The sequence below is a fragment of the Oncorhynchus gorbuscha genome, unplaced genomic scaffold, assembly GCF_021184085.1.
Source record: "Oncorhynchus gorbuscha isolate QuinsamMale2020 ecotype Even-year unplaced genomic scaffold, OgorEven_v1.0 Un_scaffold_5702, whole genome shotgun sequence".
NCBI classification, from domain to species: domain Eukaryota; kingdom Metazoa; phylum Chordata; class Actinopteri; order Salmoniformes; family Salmonidae; genus Oncorhynchus; species Oncorhynchus gorbuscha.
Window position 1 is genome coordinate 1 of NW_025749448.1, and position 20,000 is coordinate 20,000.

General features: G+C 46.7%; 1 protein-coding gene across 1 annotated transcript in view; it reads left to right on the plus strand.

Moving 5' to 3' along the window:
* Window positions 1-663: 663 nt before the first annotated feature.
* Window positions 664-20,000, plus strand: part of LOC124029168 (armadillo-like helical domain-containing protein 3) — a gene marked incomplete at its 3' end in the record, with an annotated part of 23,502 nt that continues 4,165 nt past the window's right edge. Inside the window, exons 1-2 of the mRNA XM_046340979.1 lie at window positions 664-794; window positions 8,147-8,205. Coding sequence (XP_046196935.1) covers window positions 695-794; window positions 8,147-8,205 — 159 coding nt within the window. The remainder of the gene's footprint in view (window positions 795-8,146; window positions 8,206-20,000) is intronic.

Below are 20,000 nucleotides of genomic sequence, written 5' to 3' on the forward strand. Positions count from 1 at the left end.
AGCTTCTCTTCTTGTCTCTACCGACAGTAAAGCTCATTATTAGGTTGAATGTTCAACATTCAAATAACATTCCATTAATGTTACTATGAAGTTAAATGAACGTTGTTGAACATAAATGGCCGTGTGTCTCTACCTACCAGTGATGGATGTTGCAGTGGAGTTGTTGAGGGGTCTCTCCCTGGAGTTGTTGAGGGGTCTCTCCCTGGAGTTGTTGAGGGGTCTCTCCCTGGAGTTGTTGAGGGGTCTCTCCCTGGAGTTGTTGAGGGGTCTCTCCCTGTTAAAGGATCTGTGCTTTATATTTCCACTATGAGGTTGGAACAATGCTGTGAAATTGTTAGATAAAGTGCTAATGCCCTTTTAGTGTAAGAGCTGTTTGAAATGTCTGTTTTGGTGGGGTGGAGTTTTGACCTTTCTGGTGACATCACCAGGCTCTAAATTAATTAATAGACCAATATGAGAGTTCCGAGCTTTTCTGCCAACAACGGCACATTTTCAGTTCTCCACCCAGACCCCTCCCAGACTGTCCTAGCTAAATCCTTGCTTGATGCCAAGAAGGGATTTTAGTTTTTTTTGACAGTTTCATTTGAAAACAGTCACAGTAAGGTTCTTAGCTGTTACCCAAATGGATCTTTCAACGTTTCAACATAACATTAGTGTAATGTTGAACCAATGTTGTGTGTCCTGCTTTCCAGTGATGAACTCTTCAGAACTTCCCCTGGATCCTAACCTTCAGACCAGTAACCTGCTCATCACCTTCCTCAAGTACTCCTCCATCGTCATGCAGGACACCAAAGGTTTAAATACACGGCTATCTCTATCTCTCTCTACCACTATCTCTCTATCTCTCTCTATCTCTCTCTACCACTATCTCTCTATCTCTCTCTCTCTCTCTACCACTATCTCTCTATCTCTCTCTCTCTCTACCACTATCTCTCTCTCTCTATCTCTCTCTACCTACCACTATCTCTCTCTCTCTCTGTCTCTCTCTCTCTCTCTCTCGTTACCTCTGCCTCTATCAGGGCTGGCAACCTCATTCCACTGGTTTTTGGTTAGACAACCAGGTGAGGGGAGTTCCTTATTAATTAGTGAGCTTAATTTAGCAAGTCATTAAAAAACATGTATTCAACCTTTAACTAGGCAAGTTAGTTAACAACAAATTCTTATTTACAATCACAAGCCCGGCCAAACCCTAACCCTAACGACGCTGGGCCAATTGACCCCATGTGTCTCCCAATCACGGCCCGTCCAAACCCTAACGATGCTGGGCCAATTGACCCCATGTGTCTCCCAATCACGGCCCGGCCAAACCCTAACGACGCTGGGCCAATTGACCCCATGTGTCTCCCAATCACGGCCCGGCCAAACCCTAACGACGCTGGGCCAATTGACCCCATGTGTCTCCCAATCACGGCCCGGCCAAACCCTAACGACGCTGGGCCAATTGACCCCATGCGTCTCCCAATCACGGCCCGGCCAAACCCTAACGACGCTGGGCCAATTGACCCCATGCGTCTCCCAATCACGGCCCGGCCAAACCCTAACGACGCTGGGCCAATTGACCCCATGTGTCTCCCAATCACGGCCCGGCCAAACCCTAACGACGCTGGGCCAATTGACCCCATGTGTCTCCCAATCACGGCCTGGCCAAACCCTAACCCTAACGACGCTGGGCCAATTGACCCCATGTGTCTCCCAATCACGGCCTAGCCCGGCCAAACCCTGACCCGAACGATGCTGGGCCAATTGACCCCATGTGTCTCCCAATCACGGCCCGGCCAAACCCTAACCCTAACGACGCTGGGCCAATTGACCCCATGTGTCTCCCAATCACGGCCTAGCCCGACCAAACCCTAACCCTAACGACGCTGGGCCAATTGACCCATGTGTCTCCCAATCACGGCCCGGCCAAACCCTAACGACGCTGGGCCAATTGACCCCATGTGTCTCCCAATCACGGCCCGGCCAAACCCTAACGACGCTGGGCCAATTGACCCCATGTGTCTCCCAATCACGGCCCGGCCAAACCCTAACCCTAACGACGCTGGGCCAATTGACCCCATGTGTCTCCCAATCACGGCCTAGCCCGACCAAACCCTAACGACGCTGGGCCAATTGACCCCATGTGTCTCCCAATCACAGCCCGGCCAAACCCTAACGACGCTGGGCCAATTGACCCCATGTGTCTCCCAATCACGGCCCGGCCAAACCCTAACGACGCTGGGCCAATTGACCCCATGTGTCTCCCAATCACGGCCCGGCCAAACCCTAACGACGCTGGGCCAATTGTGCGCTGCCCTATGTGTCTCCCAATCACGTCCGGTTGTGATACAGCCCAGGATTCGAACCAGGGTCTGTAGTGATGCCTCTTGCACAGAGATGCAGTACTTTGGATCGCTGCGCCACTTGGGAGGTCTAAACAAGAAAATAATCAAGTCCAAGGGAGGAGTGAAAACCCACAGACACTCAGTCCTCCGTGGAATGAGTCAACACGTGATCTATATCTATCTATACCCTCTATCACTTCATCAGATACTCCTCCACAGTCAGACTCTCTCTATCTGTCCTCTATCACTTCATCAGATACTCCTCCACAGTCAGACTCTCTCTATCTGTCCTCTATCACTTCATCAGATACTCCTCCACAGTCAGCCTCTCTCTATCTGTCCTCTATCACTTCATCAGATACTCCTCCACAGTCAGCCTCTCTCTATCTGTCCTCTATCACTTCATCAGATACTCCTCCACAGTCAGACTCTCTATCTGTCCTCTATCACTTCATCAAATACTCCTCCACAGTCACTCTCTATCTCTGTCCTCTATCACTTCATCAAATACTCCTCCACAGTCACTCTCTCTATCTCTGTCCTCTATCACTTCATCAAATACTCCTCCACAGTCAGACTCTATCACTTCATCAAATACTCCTCCACAGTCACTCTCTCTATCTCTGTCCTCTATCACTTCATCAAATACTCCTCCACAGTCAGACTCTCTATCACTTCATCAAATACTCCTCCACAGTCAGACTCTCTCTATCTCTGTGTATTTATTCTCTCTATCTCTATACCCTCTATCATGTACTCACTTTCATTCCTTATTTTCTTGTTCAGTACTTCCTCCCTTTCTTCTCCTCTCTTTCCCCCTTTCTTCTCATTTACATTTACATTTACATTTAAGTCATTTAGCAGACGCTCTTATCCAGAGCGACTTACAAATTGGTGCATTCACCTTATGACATCCAGTGGAACAACCACTTTACAATAGTGCATCTAAGTATTTTAAGGGGAGGGGGGGTGAGAAGGATTACTTCATCCTATCCTAGGTATTCCTTAAAGAGGTGGGGTTTCAGGTGTCTCCGGAAGGTGGTGATTGACTCCGCTGTCCTGGCGTCGTGAGGGAGTTTGTTCCACCATTGGGGAGCCAGAGCAGCGAACAGTTTTGACTGAGCTGAGCGGGAACTGTACTTCCTCAGTGGTAGGGAGGCGAGCAGGCCAGAGGTGGATGAACGCAGTGCCCTTATTTGGGTGTAGGGCCTGATCAGAGCCTGGAGGTACTGAGGTGCCGTTCCCCTCACAGCTCCGTAGGCAAGCACCATGGTCTTGTAGCGGATGCGAGCTTCAACTGGAAGCCAGTGGAGAGAGCGGAGGAGCGGGGTGACGTGAGAGAACTTGGGAAGGTTGAACACTAGATGGGCTGCGGCGTTCTGGATGAGTTGTAGGGTTTAATGGCACAGGCAGGGAGCCCAGCCAACAGCGAGTTGCAGTAATCCAGACGGGAGATGACAAGTGCCTGGATTAGGACCTGCGCCGCTTCCTGTGTGAGGCAGGGTCGTACTCTGCGGATGTTGTAGAGCATGAACCTACAGGAACGGGCCACCGCCTTGATGTTAGTTGAGAACGACAGTTTGTTGTCCAGGATCACGCCAAGGTTCTTAGCGCTCTGGGAGGAGGACACAATGGAGTTGTCAACCGTGATGGCGAGATCATGGAACGGGCAGTCCTTCCCCGGGAGGAAGAGCAGCTCCGTCTTGCCGGTTCAGCTTGAGGTGGTGATCCGTCATCCACACTGATATGTCTGCCAGACATGCAGAGATGCGATTCGCCACCTGGTCATCAGAAGGGGGAAAGGAGAAGATTAATTGTGTGTCGTCTGCATAGCAATGATAGGAGAGACCATGTGAGGTTATGACAGAGCCAAGTGACTTGGTGTATAGCGAGAATAGGAGAGGGCCTAGAACAGAGCCCTGGGGGACACCAGTGGTGAGAGCGCGTGGTGAGGAGACAGATTCTCGCCACGCCACCTGGTAGGAGCGACCTGTCAGGTAGGACGCAATCCAAGCGTGGGCCGCGCCGGAGATGCCCAACTCGGAGAGGGTGGAGAGGAGGATCTGATGGTTCACAGTATCGAAGGCAGCCGATAGGTCTAGAAGGATGAGAGCAGAGGAGAGAGAGTTAGCTTTAGCGGTGCGGAGCGCCTCCGTTATACAGAGAAGAGCAGTCTCAGTTGAATGACTAGTCTTGAAACCTGACTGATTTGGATCAAGAAGGTCATTCTGAGAGAGATAGCGGGAGAGCTGACCAAGGACGGCACGTTCAAGAGTTTTGGAGAGAAAAGAAAGAAGGGATACTGGTCTGTAGTTGTTGACATCGGAGGGATCGAGTGTAGGTTTTTTCAGAAGGGGTGCAACTCTCGCTCTCTTGAAGACGGAAGGGACGTAGCCAGCGGTCAGGGATAAGTTGATGAGCGAGGTGAGGTAAGGGAGAAGGTCTCCGGAAATGGTCTGGAGAAGAGAGGAGGGGATAGGGTCGAGCGGGCAGGTTGTTGGGCGGCCGGCCGTCACAAGACGCGAGATTTCATCTGGAGAGAGAGGGGAGAAAGAGGTCAGAGCACAGGGTAGGGCAGTGTGAGCAGAACCAGCGGTGTTGTTTGACTTAGCAAACGAAGATCGGATGTCGTCGATCTTCTTTTCAAAATGGTTGACGAAGTCATCTGCAGAGAGGGAGGAGGGGGAGGGGGAGGAGGATTCAGGAGGGAGGAGAATGTGGCAAAGAGCTTCCTAGGGTTAGAGGCAGATGCTTGGAATTTAGAGTGGTAGAAAGTGGCTTTAGCAGCAGAGACAGAGGAGGAAAATGTAGAGAGGAGGGAGTGAAAGGATGCCAGGTCCGCAGGAGGCGAGTTTTCCTCCATTTCCGCTCGGCCTTCCGGAGCCCTGTTCTGTGAGCTCGCATTGAGTCGTCAAGCCACGGAGCGGGAGGGGAGGACCGAGCCGGCCTGGAAGATAGGGGACATAGAGAGTCAAAGGATGCAGAAAGGGAGGAGAGGAGGGTTGAGGAGGCAGAATCAGGAGATAGGTTGGAGAAGGTTTGAGCAGAGGGAAGAGATGATAGGATGGAAGAGGAGAGAGTAGCGGGGAGAGAGAGCGAAGGTTGGGACGGCGCGATACCATCCGAGTAGGGGCAGTGTGGGAAGTGTTGGATGAGAGCGAGAGGGAAAAGGATACAAGGTAGTGGTCGGAGACTTGGAGGGGAGTTGCAATGAGGTTAGTGGAAGAACAGCATCTAGTAAAGATGAGGTCGAGCGTATTGCCTGCCTTGTGAGTAGGGGGAAGGTGAGAGGGTGAGGTCAAAAGAGGAGAGGAGTGGAAAGAAGGAGGCAGAGAGGAATGAGTCAAAGGTAGACGTGGGGAGGTTAAAGTCGCCCAGAACTGTGAGAGGTGAGCCGTCCTCAGGAAAGGAGCTTATCAAGGCATCAAGCTCATTGATGAACTCTCCGAGGGGACCTGGAGGGCGATAAATGATAAGGATGTTAAGCTTGAAAGGGCTGGTAACTGTGACAGCATGAAATTCAAAGGAGGCGATAGACAGATGGGTAAGGGGAGAAAGAGAGAATGACCACATGGGAGAGATAAGGATCCCTATGCCACCACCCCGCTGACCAGAAGCTCTCGGGGTGTGCGAGAACACGTGGGCGGACGAAGAGAGAGCAGTAGGAGTAGCAGTGTTATCTGTGGTGATCCATGTTTCTGTCAGTGCCAAGAAGTCGAGGGACTGGAGGGAGGCATAGGCTGAGATGAACTCTGCCTTGTTGGCTGCAGATCGGCAGTTCCAGAGGCTACCGGAGACCTGGAACTCCACGTGGGTCGTGCGCGCTGGGACCACCAGATTAGGGTGGCAGCGGCCACGCGGTGTGGAGCGTTTGTATGGTCTGTGCAGAGAGGAGAGAACAGGGATAGACAGACACATAGTTGACAGGCTACAGAAGAGGCTACGCTAATGCAAGGAGATTGAATGACAAGTGGACTACACGTCTCGAATGTTCAGAAAGTTAAGCTTACGTAGCAAGAATCTTATTGACTAAAATTATTAAAAATGATACAGTACTGCTGAAGTAGGCTAGCTGGCAGTGGCTGCGTTGTTGACTTTGTAGGCTAGCTGACAGTGGCTGCGTTGTTGACACTACACTAATCAAGTCGTTCCGTTGAGTGTAGTAGTTTCTACAGTGCTGCTATTCGGGGGCCAGCTGGCTAGCTAGCAGTGTTGATTACGTTACGTATGCTAAAAGAACGACAATAGCTGGCTAGCTAACCTAGAAAATCGCTCTAGACTACACAATTATCTTTGATACACAGACGGCTATGTAGCTAGCTATGTAGCTAGCTACGATCAAACAAATCAAACCGTTGTGCTGTAATGAAATGAAATGAAAAATGTGATACTACCTGTGGAGCGAAGCGGAATGCGACCGGGTTGTTGAGTGCGGAAGTTCTATTCAGTAGACGTTGGCTAGCTGTTGGCTAGCTAGCAGTGTCTCCTACGTTAAGGACGACAAATAGCTGGCTAGCTAACCTCGGTAAATTAAGATAATCACTCTAAGACTACACGCTCTAAACTACACAATTATCTTGGATACGAAGACAGCAAAGACAACTATGTAGCTAGCTAACACTACACTAATCAAGTCGTTCAGTTGAGTGTAATAGTTTCTACAGTGCTGCTATTCGGTAGACGGTGGACGTTTGCTAGCTGGCTAGCTGCTGGGCAGATAGCAGTGTAGACTACGTTAGGACGACGAAATACGAAGTTGCAATAGAAGTGCTGACTGTTTCACTTTGTTGTCCTCTTTCTTTTCCTTTTTCTTCTGTCCTTCTTTTGTCCTTATTTTGTCTTCCTTTCTTCTGTTAACTAGATATTTTTTGTTGTTATTCTTTGTAAGCTAGCTAGCTTCTTCCAGGAGAGTCCCTTCTCCTCTCTTCCCCCTTCTCCTCTCTTCCCCCTTTATTCTCCTCTCTTCCCCCTTTATTCTCCTCTCTTCCTCCCTTTCTTCTCCTCTCTTCCTCCCTTTCTTTCCTCTCTTCCCCCTTTCTTCTTCTCTCTTCCTCCCTTTCTTCTTCTCTCTTCCTCCCTTCTCTCTTCCTCCCTTCTCTCTTCCTCCCTTTCTTCTCCTCTCTTCCTCCCTTTCTTCTCCTCTCTTCCCCCTTTATTCTCCTCTCTTCCCCCTTTATTCTCCTCTCTTCCTCCCTTTCTTCTCCTCTCTTCCTCCCTTTCTTCTCCTCTCTTCCCCCCTTTCTTCTTCTCTCTTCCTCCCTTTCTTCTTCTCTCTTCCTCCCTTCTCTCTTCCTCCCTTCTCTCTTCCTCCCTTTCTTCTCCTCTCTTCCTCCCTTTCTTCTCCTCTCTTCCCCCCTTTCTTCTCCTCTCTTCCCACCTTTCTTCTTCTCTCAATCCTCTTCTCAAGATACCAGCTGTCAAGTTGTCCTCCCTCTCTCTACTTCCCAATTCGTGCCACTTTGCCTTTTCATTGAGCTCGTTTTCAGTCCATATCTCTCCCTCATCTGTCCTTTCTCATCCTTCCTGTCTCCCCTCTCCTTATTCCATATGAATAGTGCCAGATTCATTCTCTCTCTCTCTCTCTCTCTCTGTCTCTCTCTCTCTCTCTGTCTCTCTCTCTGTATCTCTCTGTCTCTCTCTGTCTCTGTCTCTGTCTATGATCTCTGTCTCTGTTCTCCTCTGATATCACCTCTCTTTCTTCTCTCTTTCTCTCTCTCTCTCTCTCTCTCTCTCTCTCTCTCTCTCTCTCGAAGGTCTCTCTCTCTCTCTCTCTCCAGATCTCTACTCTCTGTATAACTCTCTATCTCACTCTGTATAACCAGATGAACACAGACTCAACAGTGCCAGACTCTGTCTCATCATCCTCACCTGTATAACGGAGGTATGTACACCTGTGTGACGGAGGTATGTACACCTGTATAACGGAGGTATGTACACCTGTATAACGGAGGTATGTACACCTGTATAACGGAGGTATGTACACCTGTATAACGGAGGTATGTACACCTGTATAACGGAGGTATGTACACCTGTATAACGGAGGTATGTACACCTGTATAACGGAGGTATGTACACCTGTATAACGGAGGTATGTACACCTGTATAACGGAGGTATGTACACCTGTATAACGGAGGTATGTACACCTGTGTGACGGAGGTATGTACACCTGTGTGACGGAGGTATGTACACCTGTATGACGGAGGTATGTACACCTGTATGACGGAGGTATGTACACCTGTGTGACGGAGGTATGTACACCTGTGTGACGGAGGTATGTACACCTGTGTGATAGGAGGTATGTACACCTGTATAACGGAGGTATGTACACCTGTATAACGGAGGTATGTACACCTGTATAACGGAGGTATGTACCACTGTGTGACGGGTCTCAATCTCTCTGTCTCTCTGTCCTATAGGACCAGTATGATGTCTTTCTCTCTGTCCTATAGGACCAGTATGATGTCTTTCTCTCTGTCCTATAGGACCAGTATGATGTCTTTCTCTCTGTCCTATAGGACCAGTATGATGTCTTTCTCTCTGTCCTATAGGACCAGTATGATGTCTGTCTCTCTGTCCTATAGGACCAGTATGATGTCTTTCTCTCTGTCCTATAGGACCAGTATGATGTCTTTCTCTCTGTCCTATAGGACCAGTATGATGTCTTTCTCTCTGTCCTATAGGACCAGTATGATGTCTTTCTCTCTGTCCTATAGGACCAGTATGATGTCTTTCTCTCTGTCCTATAGGACCAGTATGATGTCTTTCTCTCTGTCCTATAGGACCAGTATGATGTCTTTCTCTCTGTCCTATAGGACCAGTATGATGTCTTTCTCTCTGTCCTATAGGACCAGTATGATGTCTGTCTCTCTGTCCTATAGGACCAGTATGATGTCTGTCTCTCTGTCCTATAGGACCAGTATGATGTCTTTCTCTCTGTCCTATAGAATCAGTATGATGTCTTTCTCTCTGTCCTATAGGACCAGTATGATGTCTTTCTCTCTGTCCTATAGGACCAGTATGATGTCTTTCTCTCTGTCCTATAGGACCAGTATGATGTCTTTCTCTCTGTCCTATAGGACCAGTATGATGTCTTTCTCTCTGTCCTATAGGACCAGTATGATGTCTTTCTCTCTGTCCTATAGGACCAGTATGATGTCTTTCTCTCTGTCCTATAGGACCAGTATGATGTCTTTCTCTCTGTCCTATAGGACCAGTATGATGTCTTCTCTCTGTCCTATAGGACCAGTATGATGTCTTTCTCTCTGTCCTATAGGACCAGTATGATGTCTTTCTCTCTGTCCTATAGGACCAGTATGATGTCTTTCTCTCTGTCCTATAGGACCAGTATGATGTCTTTCTCTCTGTCCTATAGGACCAGTATGATGTCTTTCTCTCTGTCCTATAGGACCAGTATGATGTCTTTCTCTCTGTCCTATAGGACCAGTATGATGTCTTTCTCTCTGTCCTATAGGACCAGTATGATGTCTGTCTCTCTGTCCTATAGGACCAGTATGATGTCTTTCTCTCTGTCCTATAGGACCAGTATGATGTCTTTCTCTCTGTCCTATAGGACCAGTATGATGTCTTTCTCTCTGTCCTATAGGACCAGTATGATGTCTTTCTCTCTGTCCTATAGGACCAGTATGATGTCTTTCTCTCTGTCCTATAGGACCAGTATGATGTCTTTCTCTCTGTAGGACCAGTATGATGTCTTTCTCTCTGTCCTATAGGACCAGTATGATGTCTTTCTCTCTGTCCTATAGGACCAGTATGATGTCTTTCTCTCTGTCCTATAGGACCAGTATGATGTCTTTCTCTCTGTCCTATAGGACCAGTATGATGTCTTTCTCTGTCCTATAGGACCAGTATGATGTCTTTCTCTCTGTCCTATAGGACCAGTATGATGTCTTTCTCTCTGTCCTATAGGACCAGTATGATGTCTTTCTCTCTGATGTCTTTCTCTCTGTCCTATAGGACCAGTATGATGTCTTTCTCTCTGTCCTATAGGACCAGTATGATGTCTTTCTCTCTGTCCTATAGGACCAGTATGATGTCTTTCTCTCTGTCCTATAGGACCAGTATGATGTCTTTCTCTCTGTCCTATAGGACCAGTATGATGTCTTTCTCTCTGTCCTATAGGACCAGTATGATGTCTGTCTCTCTGTCCTATAGGACCAGTATGATGTCTGTCTCTCTGTCCTATAGGACCAGTATGATGTCTTTCTCTCTGTCCTATAGGACCAGTATGATGTCTTTCTCTCTGTCCTATAGGACCAGTATGATGTCTTTCTCTCTGTCCTATAGGACCAGTATGATGTCTTTCTCTCTGTCTGAATCAGTATGATGTCTTTCTCTCTGTCCTATAGGACCAGTATGATGTCTGTCTCTCTGTCCTATAGGACCAGTATGATGTCTTCTCTCTGTCCTATAGGACCAGTATGATGTCTTTCTCTCTGTCCTATAGGACCAGTATGATGTCTTTCTCTCTGTCCTATAGGACCAGTATGATGTCTTTCTCTCTGTCCTATAGGACCAGATGATGTCTTCTCTCTGTCCTATAGGACCAGTATGATGTAGGACCAGTATGATTTCTCTCTGTCCTATAGGACCAGTATGATGTCTTTCTCTCTGTCCTATAGGACCAGTATGATGTCTGTCTCTCTGTCCTATAGGACCAGTATGATGTCTTCTCTCTGTCCTATAGGACCAGTATGATGTCTTTCTCTCTGTCCTATAGGACCAGTATGATGTCCTATAGGACCTTTCTCTCTGTCCTATAGGACCAGTATGATGTCTTTCTCTCTGTCCTTAGGACCAGTATGATGTCTTTCTCTCTGTCCTATAGGACCAGTATGATGTCTTCTCTCTGTCCTATAGGACCAGTATGATGTCTGTCTCTCTGTCCTATAGGACCAGTATGATGTCTTTCTCTCTGTCCTATAGGACCAGTATGATGTCTTTCTCTCTGTCCTATAGGACCAGTATGATGTCTTCTCTCTGTCCTATAGGACCAGTATGATGTCTTCTCTCTGTCCTATAGGACCAGTATGATGTCTGTCTCTGTCCTATAGGACCAGTATGATGTCTTTCTCTCTGTCCTATAGGACCAGTATGATGTCTTTCTCTCTGTCCTATAGGACCAGTATGATGTCTGTCTCTCTGTCCTATAGGACCAGTATGATGTCTTTTCTCTCTGTCCTATAGGACCAGTATGATGTCTGTCTCTCTGTCCTATAGGACCAGTATGATGTCTTTCTCTCTGTCCTCTGTCTCTGTCCTATAGGACCAGTATGATGTCTGTCCTATCTCTCTCTGTCCTATAGGACCAGTATGATGTCTTTCTCTCTGTCCTATAGGACCAGTATGATGTCTTTCTCTCTGTCCTATAGGACCAGTATGATGTCTTCTCTCTGTCCTATAGGACCAGTATGATGTCTTTCTCTCTGTCCTATAGGACCAGTATGATGTCTGTCTCTCTGTCCTATAGGACCAGTATGATGTCTTTCTCTCTGTCCTATAGGACCAGTATGATGTCTGTCTCTCTGTCCTATAGGACCAGTATGATGTCTGTCCTATAGGACCAGTATGATGTCTGTCTCTCTGTCCTATAGGACCAGTATGATGTCTTTCTCTCTGTCCTATAGGACCAGTATGATGTCTTTCTCTCTGTCCTATAGGACCAGTATGATGTCTTCTCTCTGTCCTATAGGACCAGTATGATGTCTGTCTCTCTGTCCTATAGGACCAGTATGATGTCTTTCTCTCTGTCCTATAGGACCAGTATGATGTCTTTCTCTCTGTCCTATAGGACCAGTATGATGTCTTTCTCTCTGTCCTATAGGACCAGTATGATGTCTTTCTCTGTCCTGACCAGTATGATGGATAGGACCAGTATGATGTCTTTCTCTCTGTCCTATAGGACCAGTATGATGTCTTTCTCTCTGTCCTATAGGACCAGTATGATGTCTGTCTCTCTGTCCTATAGGACCAGATGTGTCTGTCTCTCTCTGTCCTAGGACCAGTATGATGTCTTTCTCTCTGTCCTATAGGACCAGTATGATGTCTTTCTCTCTGTCCTATAGGACCAGTATGATGTCTTTCTCTCTGTCCTATAGGACCAGTATGATGTCTTTCTCTCTGTCCTATAGGACCAGTATGATGTCTTTCTCTCTGTCCTATAGGACCAGTATGATGTCTTTCTCTCTGTCCTATAGGACCAGTATGATGTCTTTCTCTCTGTCCTATAGGACCAGTATGATGTCTTTCTCTCTGTCCTATAGGACCAGTATGATGTCTTTCTCTCTGTCCTATAGGACCAGTATGATGTCTTTCTCTCTGTCCTATAGGACCAGTATGATGTCTTTCTCTCTGTCCTATAGGACCAGTATGATGTCTGTCTCTCTGTCCTATAGGACCAGTATGATGTCTTTCTCTCTGTCCTATAGGACCAGTATGATGTCTTTCTCTCTGTCCTATAGGACCAGTATGATGTCTGTCTCTCTGTCCTATAGGACCAGTATGATGTCTTTCTCTCTGTCCTATAGGACCAGTATGATGTCTGTCTCTCTGTCCTATAGGACCAGTATGATGTCTCTCTGTTCTCTCTGTCCTATAGGACCAGTATGATGTCTTTCTCTCTGTCCTATAGGACCAGTATGATGATGTCTTTCTCTCTGTCCTATAGGACCAGTATGATGTCTGTCTCTCTGTCCTATAGACCAGTATGATGTCTTTCTCTCTGTCCTATAGGACCAGTATGATGTCTGTCTCTCTGTCCTATAGGACCAGTATGATGTCTTTCTCTCTGTCCTATAGGACCAGTATGATGTCTTTCTCTCTGTCCTATAGGACCAGTATGATGTCTGTCTCTCTGTCCTATAGGACCAGTATGATGTCTGTCTCTCTGTCCTATAGGACCAGTATGATGTCTTTCTCTCTGTCCTATAGGACCAGTATGATGTCTGTCTCTCTGTCCTATAGGACCAGTATGATGTCTTTCTCTCTGTCCTATAGGACCAGTATGATGTCTGTCTCTCTGTCCTATAGGACCAGTATGATGTCTTTCTCTCTGTCCTATAGGACCAGTATGATGTCTTCTCTCTGTCCTATAGGACCAGTATGATGTCTGTCTCTCTGTCCTATAGGACCAGTATGATGTCTGTCTCTCTGTCCTATAGGACCAGTATGATGTCTGTCTCTCTGTCCTATAGGACCAGTATGATGTCTTCTCTCTGTCCTATAGGACCAGTATGATGTCTGTCTCTCTGTAGGACCAGTATGATGTCTTTCTCTCTGTCCTATAGGACCAGTATGATGTCTGTCTCTCTGTCCTATAGGACCAGTATGATAGGACCAGTATGATGTCTTTCTCTCTGTCCTATAGGACCAGTATGATGTCTGTCTCTCTGTCCTATAGGACCAGTATGATGTCTGTCTCTCTGTCCTATAGGACCAGTATGATGTCTTTCTCTCTGTCCTATAGGACCAGTATGATGTCTTTCTCTCTGTCCTATAGGACCAGTATGATGTCTGTCTCTCTGTCCTATAGGACCAGTATGATGTCTGTCTCTCTGTCCTATAGGACCAGTATGATGTCTGTCTCTCTGTCCTATAGGACCAGTATGATGTCTTTCTCTCTGTCCTATAGGACCAGTATGATGTCTTCTCTCTGTCCTATAGGACCAGTATGATGTCTGTCTCTCTGTCCTATAGGACCAGTATGATGTCTGTCTCTCTGTCCTATAGGACCAGTATGATGTCTTCTCTCTGTCCTATAGGACCAGTATGATGTCTTTCTCTCTGTCCTATAGGACCAGTATGATGTCTGTCTCTCTGTCCTATAGGACCAGTATGATGTCTGTCTCTCTGTCCTATAGGACCAGTATGATGTCTGTCTCTCTGTCCTATAGGACCTGATTCTCTCTGTCCTATAGGACCAGTATGATGTCTGTCTCTCTGTCCTATAGGACCAGTATGATGTCTGTCTCTCTGTCCTATAGGACCAGTATGATGTCTGTCTCTCTGTCCTATAGGACCAGTATGATGTCTTTCTCTCTGTCCTATAGGACCAGTATGATGTCTTTCTCTCTGTCCTATAGGACCAGTATGATGTCTGTCTCTCTGTCCTATAGGACCAGTATGATGTCTTCTCTCTGTCCTATAGGACCAGTATGATGTCTTCTCTCTGTCCTATAGGACCAGTCTGTCTTTCTCTCTGTCCTATAGGACCAGTATGATGTCTGTCTCTCTGTCCTATAGGACCAGTATGATGTCTCTCTCTCTGTCCTATAGGACCAGTATGATGTCTGTCTCTCTGTCCTATAGGACCAGTATGATGTCTGTCTCTCTGTCCTATAGGACCAGTATGATGTCTGTCTCTCTGTCCTATAGGACCAGTATGATGTCTGTCTCTCTGTCCTATAGGACCAGTATGATGTCTGTCTCTCTGTCCTATAGGACCAGTATGATGTCTGTCTCTCTGTCCTATAGGACCAGTATGATGTCTGTCTCTCTGTCCTATAGGACCAGTATGATGTCTGTCTCTCTGTCCTATAGGACCAGTATGATGTCTGTCTCTCTGTCCTATAGGACCAGTATGATGTCTTTCTCTCTGTCCTATAGGACCAGTATGATGTCTGTCTCTCTGTCCTATAGGACCAGTATGATGTCTGTCTCTCTGTCCTATAGGACCAGTATGATGTCTGTCTCTCTGTCCTATAGGACCAGTATGATGTCTGTCTCTCTGTCCTATAGGACCAGTATGATGTCTTCTCTCTGTCCTATAGGACCAGTATGATGTCTCTGTCCTATAGGACCAGTATGATGTCTGTCTCTCTGTCCTATAGGACCAGTATGATGTCTGTCTCTCTGTCCTATAGGACCAGTATGATGTCTGTCTCTCTGTCCTATAGGACCAGTATGATGTCTGTCTCTCTGTCCTATAGGACCAGTATGATGTCTGTCTCTCTGTCCTATAGGACCAGTATGATGTCTGTCTCTCTGTCCTATAGGACCAGTATGATGTCTGTCTCTCTGTCCTATAGGACCAGTATGATGTCTTCTCTCTGTCCTATAGGACCAGTATGATGTCTGTCTCTCTGTCCTATAGGACCAGTATGATGTCTGTCTCTCTGTCCTATAGGACCAGTATGATGTCTGTCTCTCTGTCCTATAGGACCAGTATGATCTATGATGTCTGTCTCTCTGTCCTATAGGACCAGTATGATGTCTGTCTCTCTGTCCTATAGGACCAGTATGATGTCTGTCTCTCTGTCCTATAGGACCAGTGATGTCTGTCTCTCTGTCCTATAGGACCAGTATGATGTCTGTCTCTCTCTGTCCTATAGGACCAGTATGATGTCTGTCTCTCTGTCCTATAGGACCAGTATGATGTCTGTCTCTCTGTCCTATAGGACCAGTATGATGTCTGTCTCTCTGTCCTATAGGACCAGTATGATGTCTGTCTCTCTGTCCTATAGGACCAGTATGATGTCTGTCTCTCTGTCCTATAGGACCAGTATGATGTCTGTCTCTCTGTCCTATAGGACCAGTATGATGTCTGTCTCTCTGTCCTATAGGACCAGTATGATGTCTGTCTCTCTGTCCTATAGGACCAGTATGATGTCTGTCTCTGTCCTATAGGACCAGTATGATGTCTGTCTCTCTGTCCTATAGGACCAGTATGATGTCTGTCTCTCTGTCCTATAGGACCAGTATGATGTCTGTCTCTCTGTCCTATAGGACCAGTATGATGTCTGTCTCTCTGTCCTATAGGACCAGTATGATGTCTGTCTCTCTGTCCTATAGGACCAGTATGATGTCTGTCTCTCTGTCCTATAGGACCAGTATGATGTAGGACCAGTATGATGTCTGTCTCTCTGTCCTATAGGACCAGTATGATGTCTGTCTCTCTGTCCTATAGGACCAGTATGATGTCTGTCTCTCTGTCCTATAGGACCAGTATGATGTCTGTCTCTCTGTCCTATAGGACCAGTATGATGTCTGTCTAGGACCTCTGTCCTATAGGACCAGTATGATGTCTGTCTCTCTGTCCTATAGGACCAGTATGATGTCTGTCTCTCTGTCCTATAGGACCAGTATGATGTCTGTCTCTCTGTCCTATAGGACCAGTATGATGTCTGTCTCTCTGTCCTATAGGACCAGTATGATGTCTGTCTCTCTGTCCTATAGGACCAGTATGATGTCTGTCTCTCTGTCCTATAGGACCAGTATGATGTCTGTCTCTCTGTCCTATAGGACCAGTATGATGTCTTCTCTCTGTCCTATAGGACCAGTATGATGTCTGTCTCTCTGTCCTATAGGACCAGTATGATGTCTCTCTCTCTGTCCTATAGGACCAGTATGATGTCTGTCTCTCTGTCCTATAGGACCAGTATGATGTCTTTCTCTCTGTCCTATAGGACCAGTATGATGTCTGTCTCTCTGTCCTATAGGACCAGTATGATGTCTGTCTCTCTGTCCTATAGGACCAGTATGATGTCTGTCTCTCTGTCCTATAGGACCAGTATGATGTCTGTCTCTCTGGACCAGTATGATGTCTGTCTCTCTGTCCTATAGGACCAGTATGATGTCTTTCTCTCTGTCCTATAGGACCAGTATGATGTCTGTCTCTCTGTCCTATAGGACCAGTATGATGTCTGTCTCTCTGTCCTATAGGACCAGTATGATGTCTGTCTCTCTGTCCTATAGGACCAGTATGATGTCTGTCTCTCTGTCCTATAGGACCAGTATGATGTCTGTCTCTCTGTCCTATAGGACCAGTATGATGTCTGTCTCTCTGTCCTATAGGACCAGTATGATGTCTGTCTCTCTGTCCTATAGGACCAGTATGATGTCTGTCTCTCTGTCCTATAGGACCAGTATGATGTCTGTCTCTCTGTCCTATAGGACCAGTATGATGTCTGTCTCTCTGTCCTATAGGACCAGTATGATGTCTGTCTCTCTGTCCTATAGGACCAGTATGATGTCTGTCTCTCTGTCCTATAGGACCAGTATGATGTCTGTCTCTCTGTCCTATAGGACCAGTATGATGTCTGTCTCTCTGTCCTATAGGACCAGTATGATGTCTGTCTCTCTGTCCTATAGGACCAGTATGATGTCTGTCTCTCTGTCCTATAGGACCAGTATGATGTCTTTCTCTCTGTCCTATAGGACCAGTATGATGTCTGTCTCTGTAGGACCAGTATGATGTCTGTCTCTCTGTCCTATAGGACCAGTATGATGTCTGTCTCTCTGTCCTATAGGACCAGTATGATGTCTGTCTCTCTGTCCTATAGGACCAGTATGATGTCTGTCTCTCTGTCCTATAGGACCAGTATGATGTCTGTCTCTCTGTCCTATAGGACCAGTATGATGTCTGTCTCTCTGTCCTATAGGACCAGTATGATGTCTGTCTCTGTCCTAGGACCAGTATGATGTTGTCTCTCCTATAGGACCAGTATGATGTCTGTCTCTCTGTCCTATAGGACCAGTATGATGTCTGTCTCTCTGTCCTATAGGACCAGTATGATGTCTGTCTCTCTGTCCTATAGGACCAGTATGATGTCTGTCTCTGATGTATGATGTCTCTCTGTCCTATAGGACCAGTATGATGTCTGTCTCTCTGTCCTATAGGACCAGTATGATGTCTCTCTCTCTGTCCTATAGGACCAGTATGATGTCTGTCTCTCTGTCCTATAGGACCAGTATGATGTCTTTCTCTCTGTCCTATAGGACCAGTATGATGTCTGTCTCTCTGTCCTATAGGACCAGTATGATGTCTGTCTCTCTGTCCTATAGGACCAGTATGATGTCTTTCTCTCTGTCCTATAGGACCAGTATGATGTCTCTTCTCTCTGTCCTATAGGACCAGTATGATGTCTGTCTCTCTGTCCTATAGGACCAGTATGATGTCTGTCCTGTATAGGACCAGTATGATGTCTGTCTCTCTGTCCTATAGGACCAGTATGATGTCTGTCTCTCTGTCCTATAGGACCAGTATGATCCTCTCGATGTCTGTCTCTCTGTCCTATAGGACCAGTATGATGTCTGTCTCTCTGTCCTATAGGACCAGTATGATGTCTGTCTCTCTGTCCTATAGGACCAGTATGATGTCTTCTCTCTGTCCTATAGGACCAGTATGATGTCTGTCTCTCTGTCCTATAGGACCAGTATGATGTCTGTCTCTCTGTCCTATGTCTGTCTGTCTCTCTGTCCTATAGGACCAGTATGATGTCTGTCTCTCTGTCCTATAGGACCAGTATGATGTCTGTCTCTCTGTCCTATAGGACCAGTATGATGTCTGTCTCTCTGTCCTATCAGTATGATGTCTGTCTCTCTGTCCTATAGGACCAGTATGATGTCTGTCTCTCTGTCCTATAGGACCAGTATGATGTCTGTCTCTCTGTCCTATAGGACCAGTATGATGTCTGTCTCTCTGTCCTATAGGACCAGTATGATGTCTGTCTCTCTGTCCTATAGGACCAGTATGATGTCTGTCTCTCTGTCCTATAGGACCAGTATGATGTCTGTCTCTCTGTCCTATAGGACCAGTATGATGTCTGTCTCTCTGTCCTATCAGTATGATGTCTGTCTCTCTGTCCTATAGGACCAGTATGATGTCTGTCTCTCTGTCCTATAGGACCAGTATGATGTCTGTCTCTCTGTCCTATAGGACCAGTATGATGTCTGTCTCTCTGTCCTATAGGACCAGTATGATGTCTGTCTCTCTAGGACCAGTATGATGTCTGTCTCTATAGTATGATGTCTGTCTCTCTGTCCTATAGGACCAGTATGATGTCTTTCTCTCTGTCCTATAGGACCAGTATGATGTCTGTCTCTCTGTCCTATAGGACCAGTATGATGTCTTCTCTCTGTCCTATAGGACCAGTATGATGTCTGTCTCTCTGTCCTATAGGACCAGTATGATGTCTGTCTCTCTGTCCTATAGGACCAGTATGATGTCTGTCTCTCTGTCCTATAGGACCAGTATGATGTCTGTCTCTCTGTCCTATAGGACCAGTATGATGTCAGTATGATGTCTTTCTCTCTGTCCTATAGGACCAGTATGATGTCTGTCTCTCTGTCCTATAGGACCAGTATGATGTCTTTCTCTCTGTCCTATAGGACCAGTATGATGTCTGTCTCTCTGTCCTATAGGACCAGTATGATGTCTGTCTCTCTGTCCTATAGGACCAGTATGATGTCTGTCTCTCTGTCCTATAGGACCAGTATGATGTCTGTCTCTCTGTCCTATAGGACCAGTATGATGTCTGTCTCTCTGTCCTATAGGACCAGTATGATGTCTGTCTCTCTGTCCTATAGGACCAGTATGATGTCTGTCTCTCTGTCCTATAGGACCAGTATGATGTCTGTCTCTCTGTCCTATAGGACCAGTATGATGTCTGTCTCTCTGTCCTAGGACCAGGACCAGTATGATGTCTGTCTCTCTGTCCTATAGGACCAGTATGATGTCTGTCTCTCTGTCCTATAGGACCAGTATGATGTCTGTCTCTCTGTCCTATAGGACCAGTATGATGTCTGTCTCTCTGTCCTATAGGACCAGTATGATGTCTGTCTCTCTGTCCTATAGGACCAGTATGATGTCTGTCTCTCTGTCCTATAGGACCAGTATGATGTCTGTCTCTCTGTCCTATAGGACCAGTATGATGTCTTTC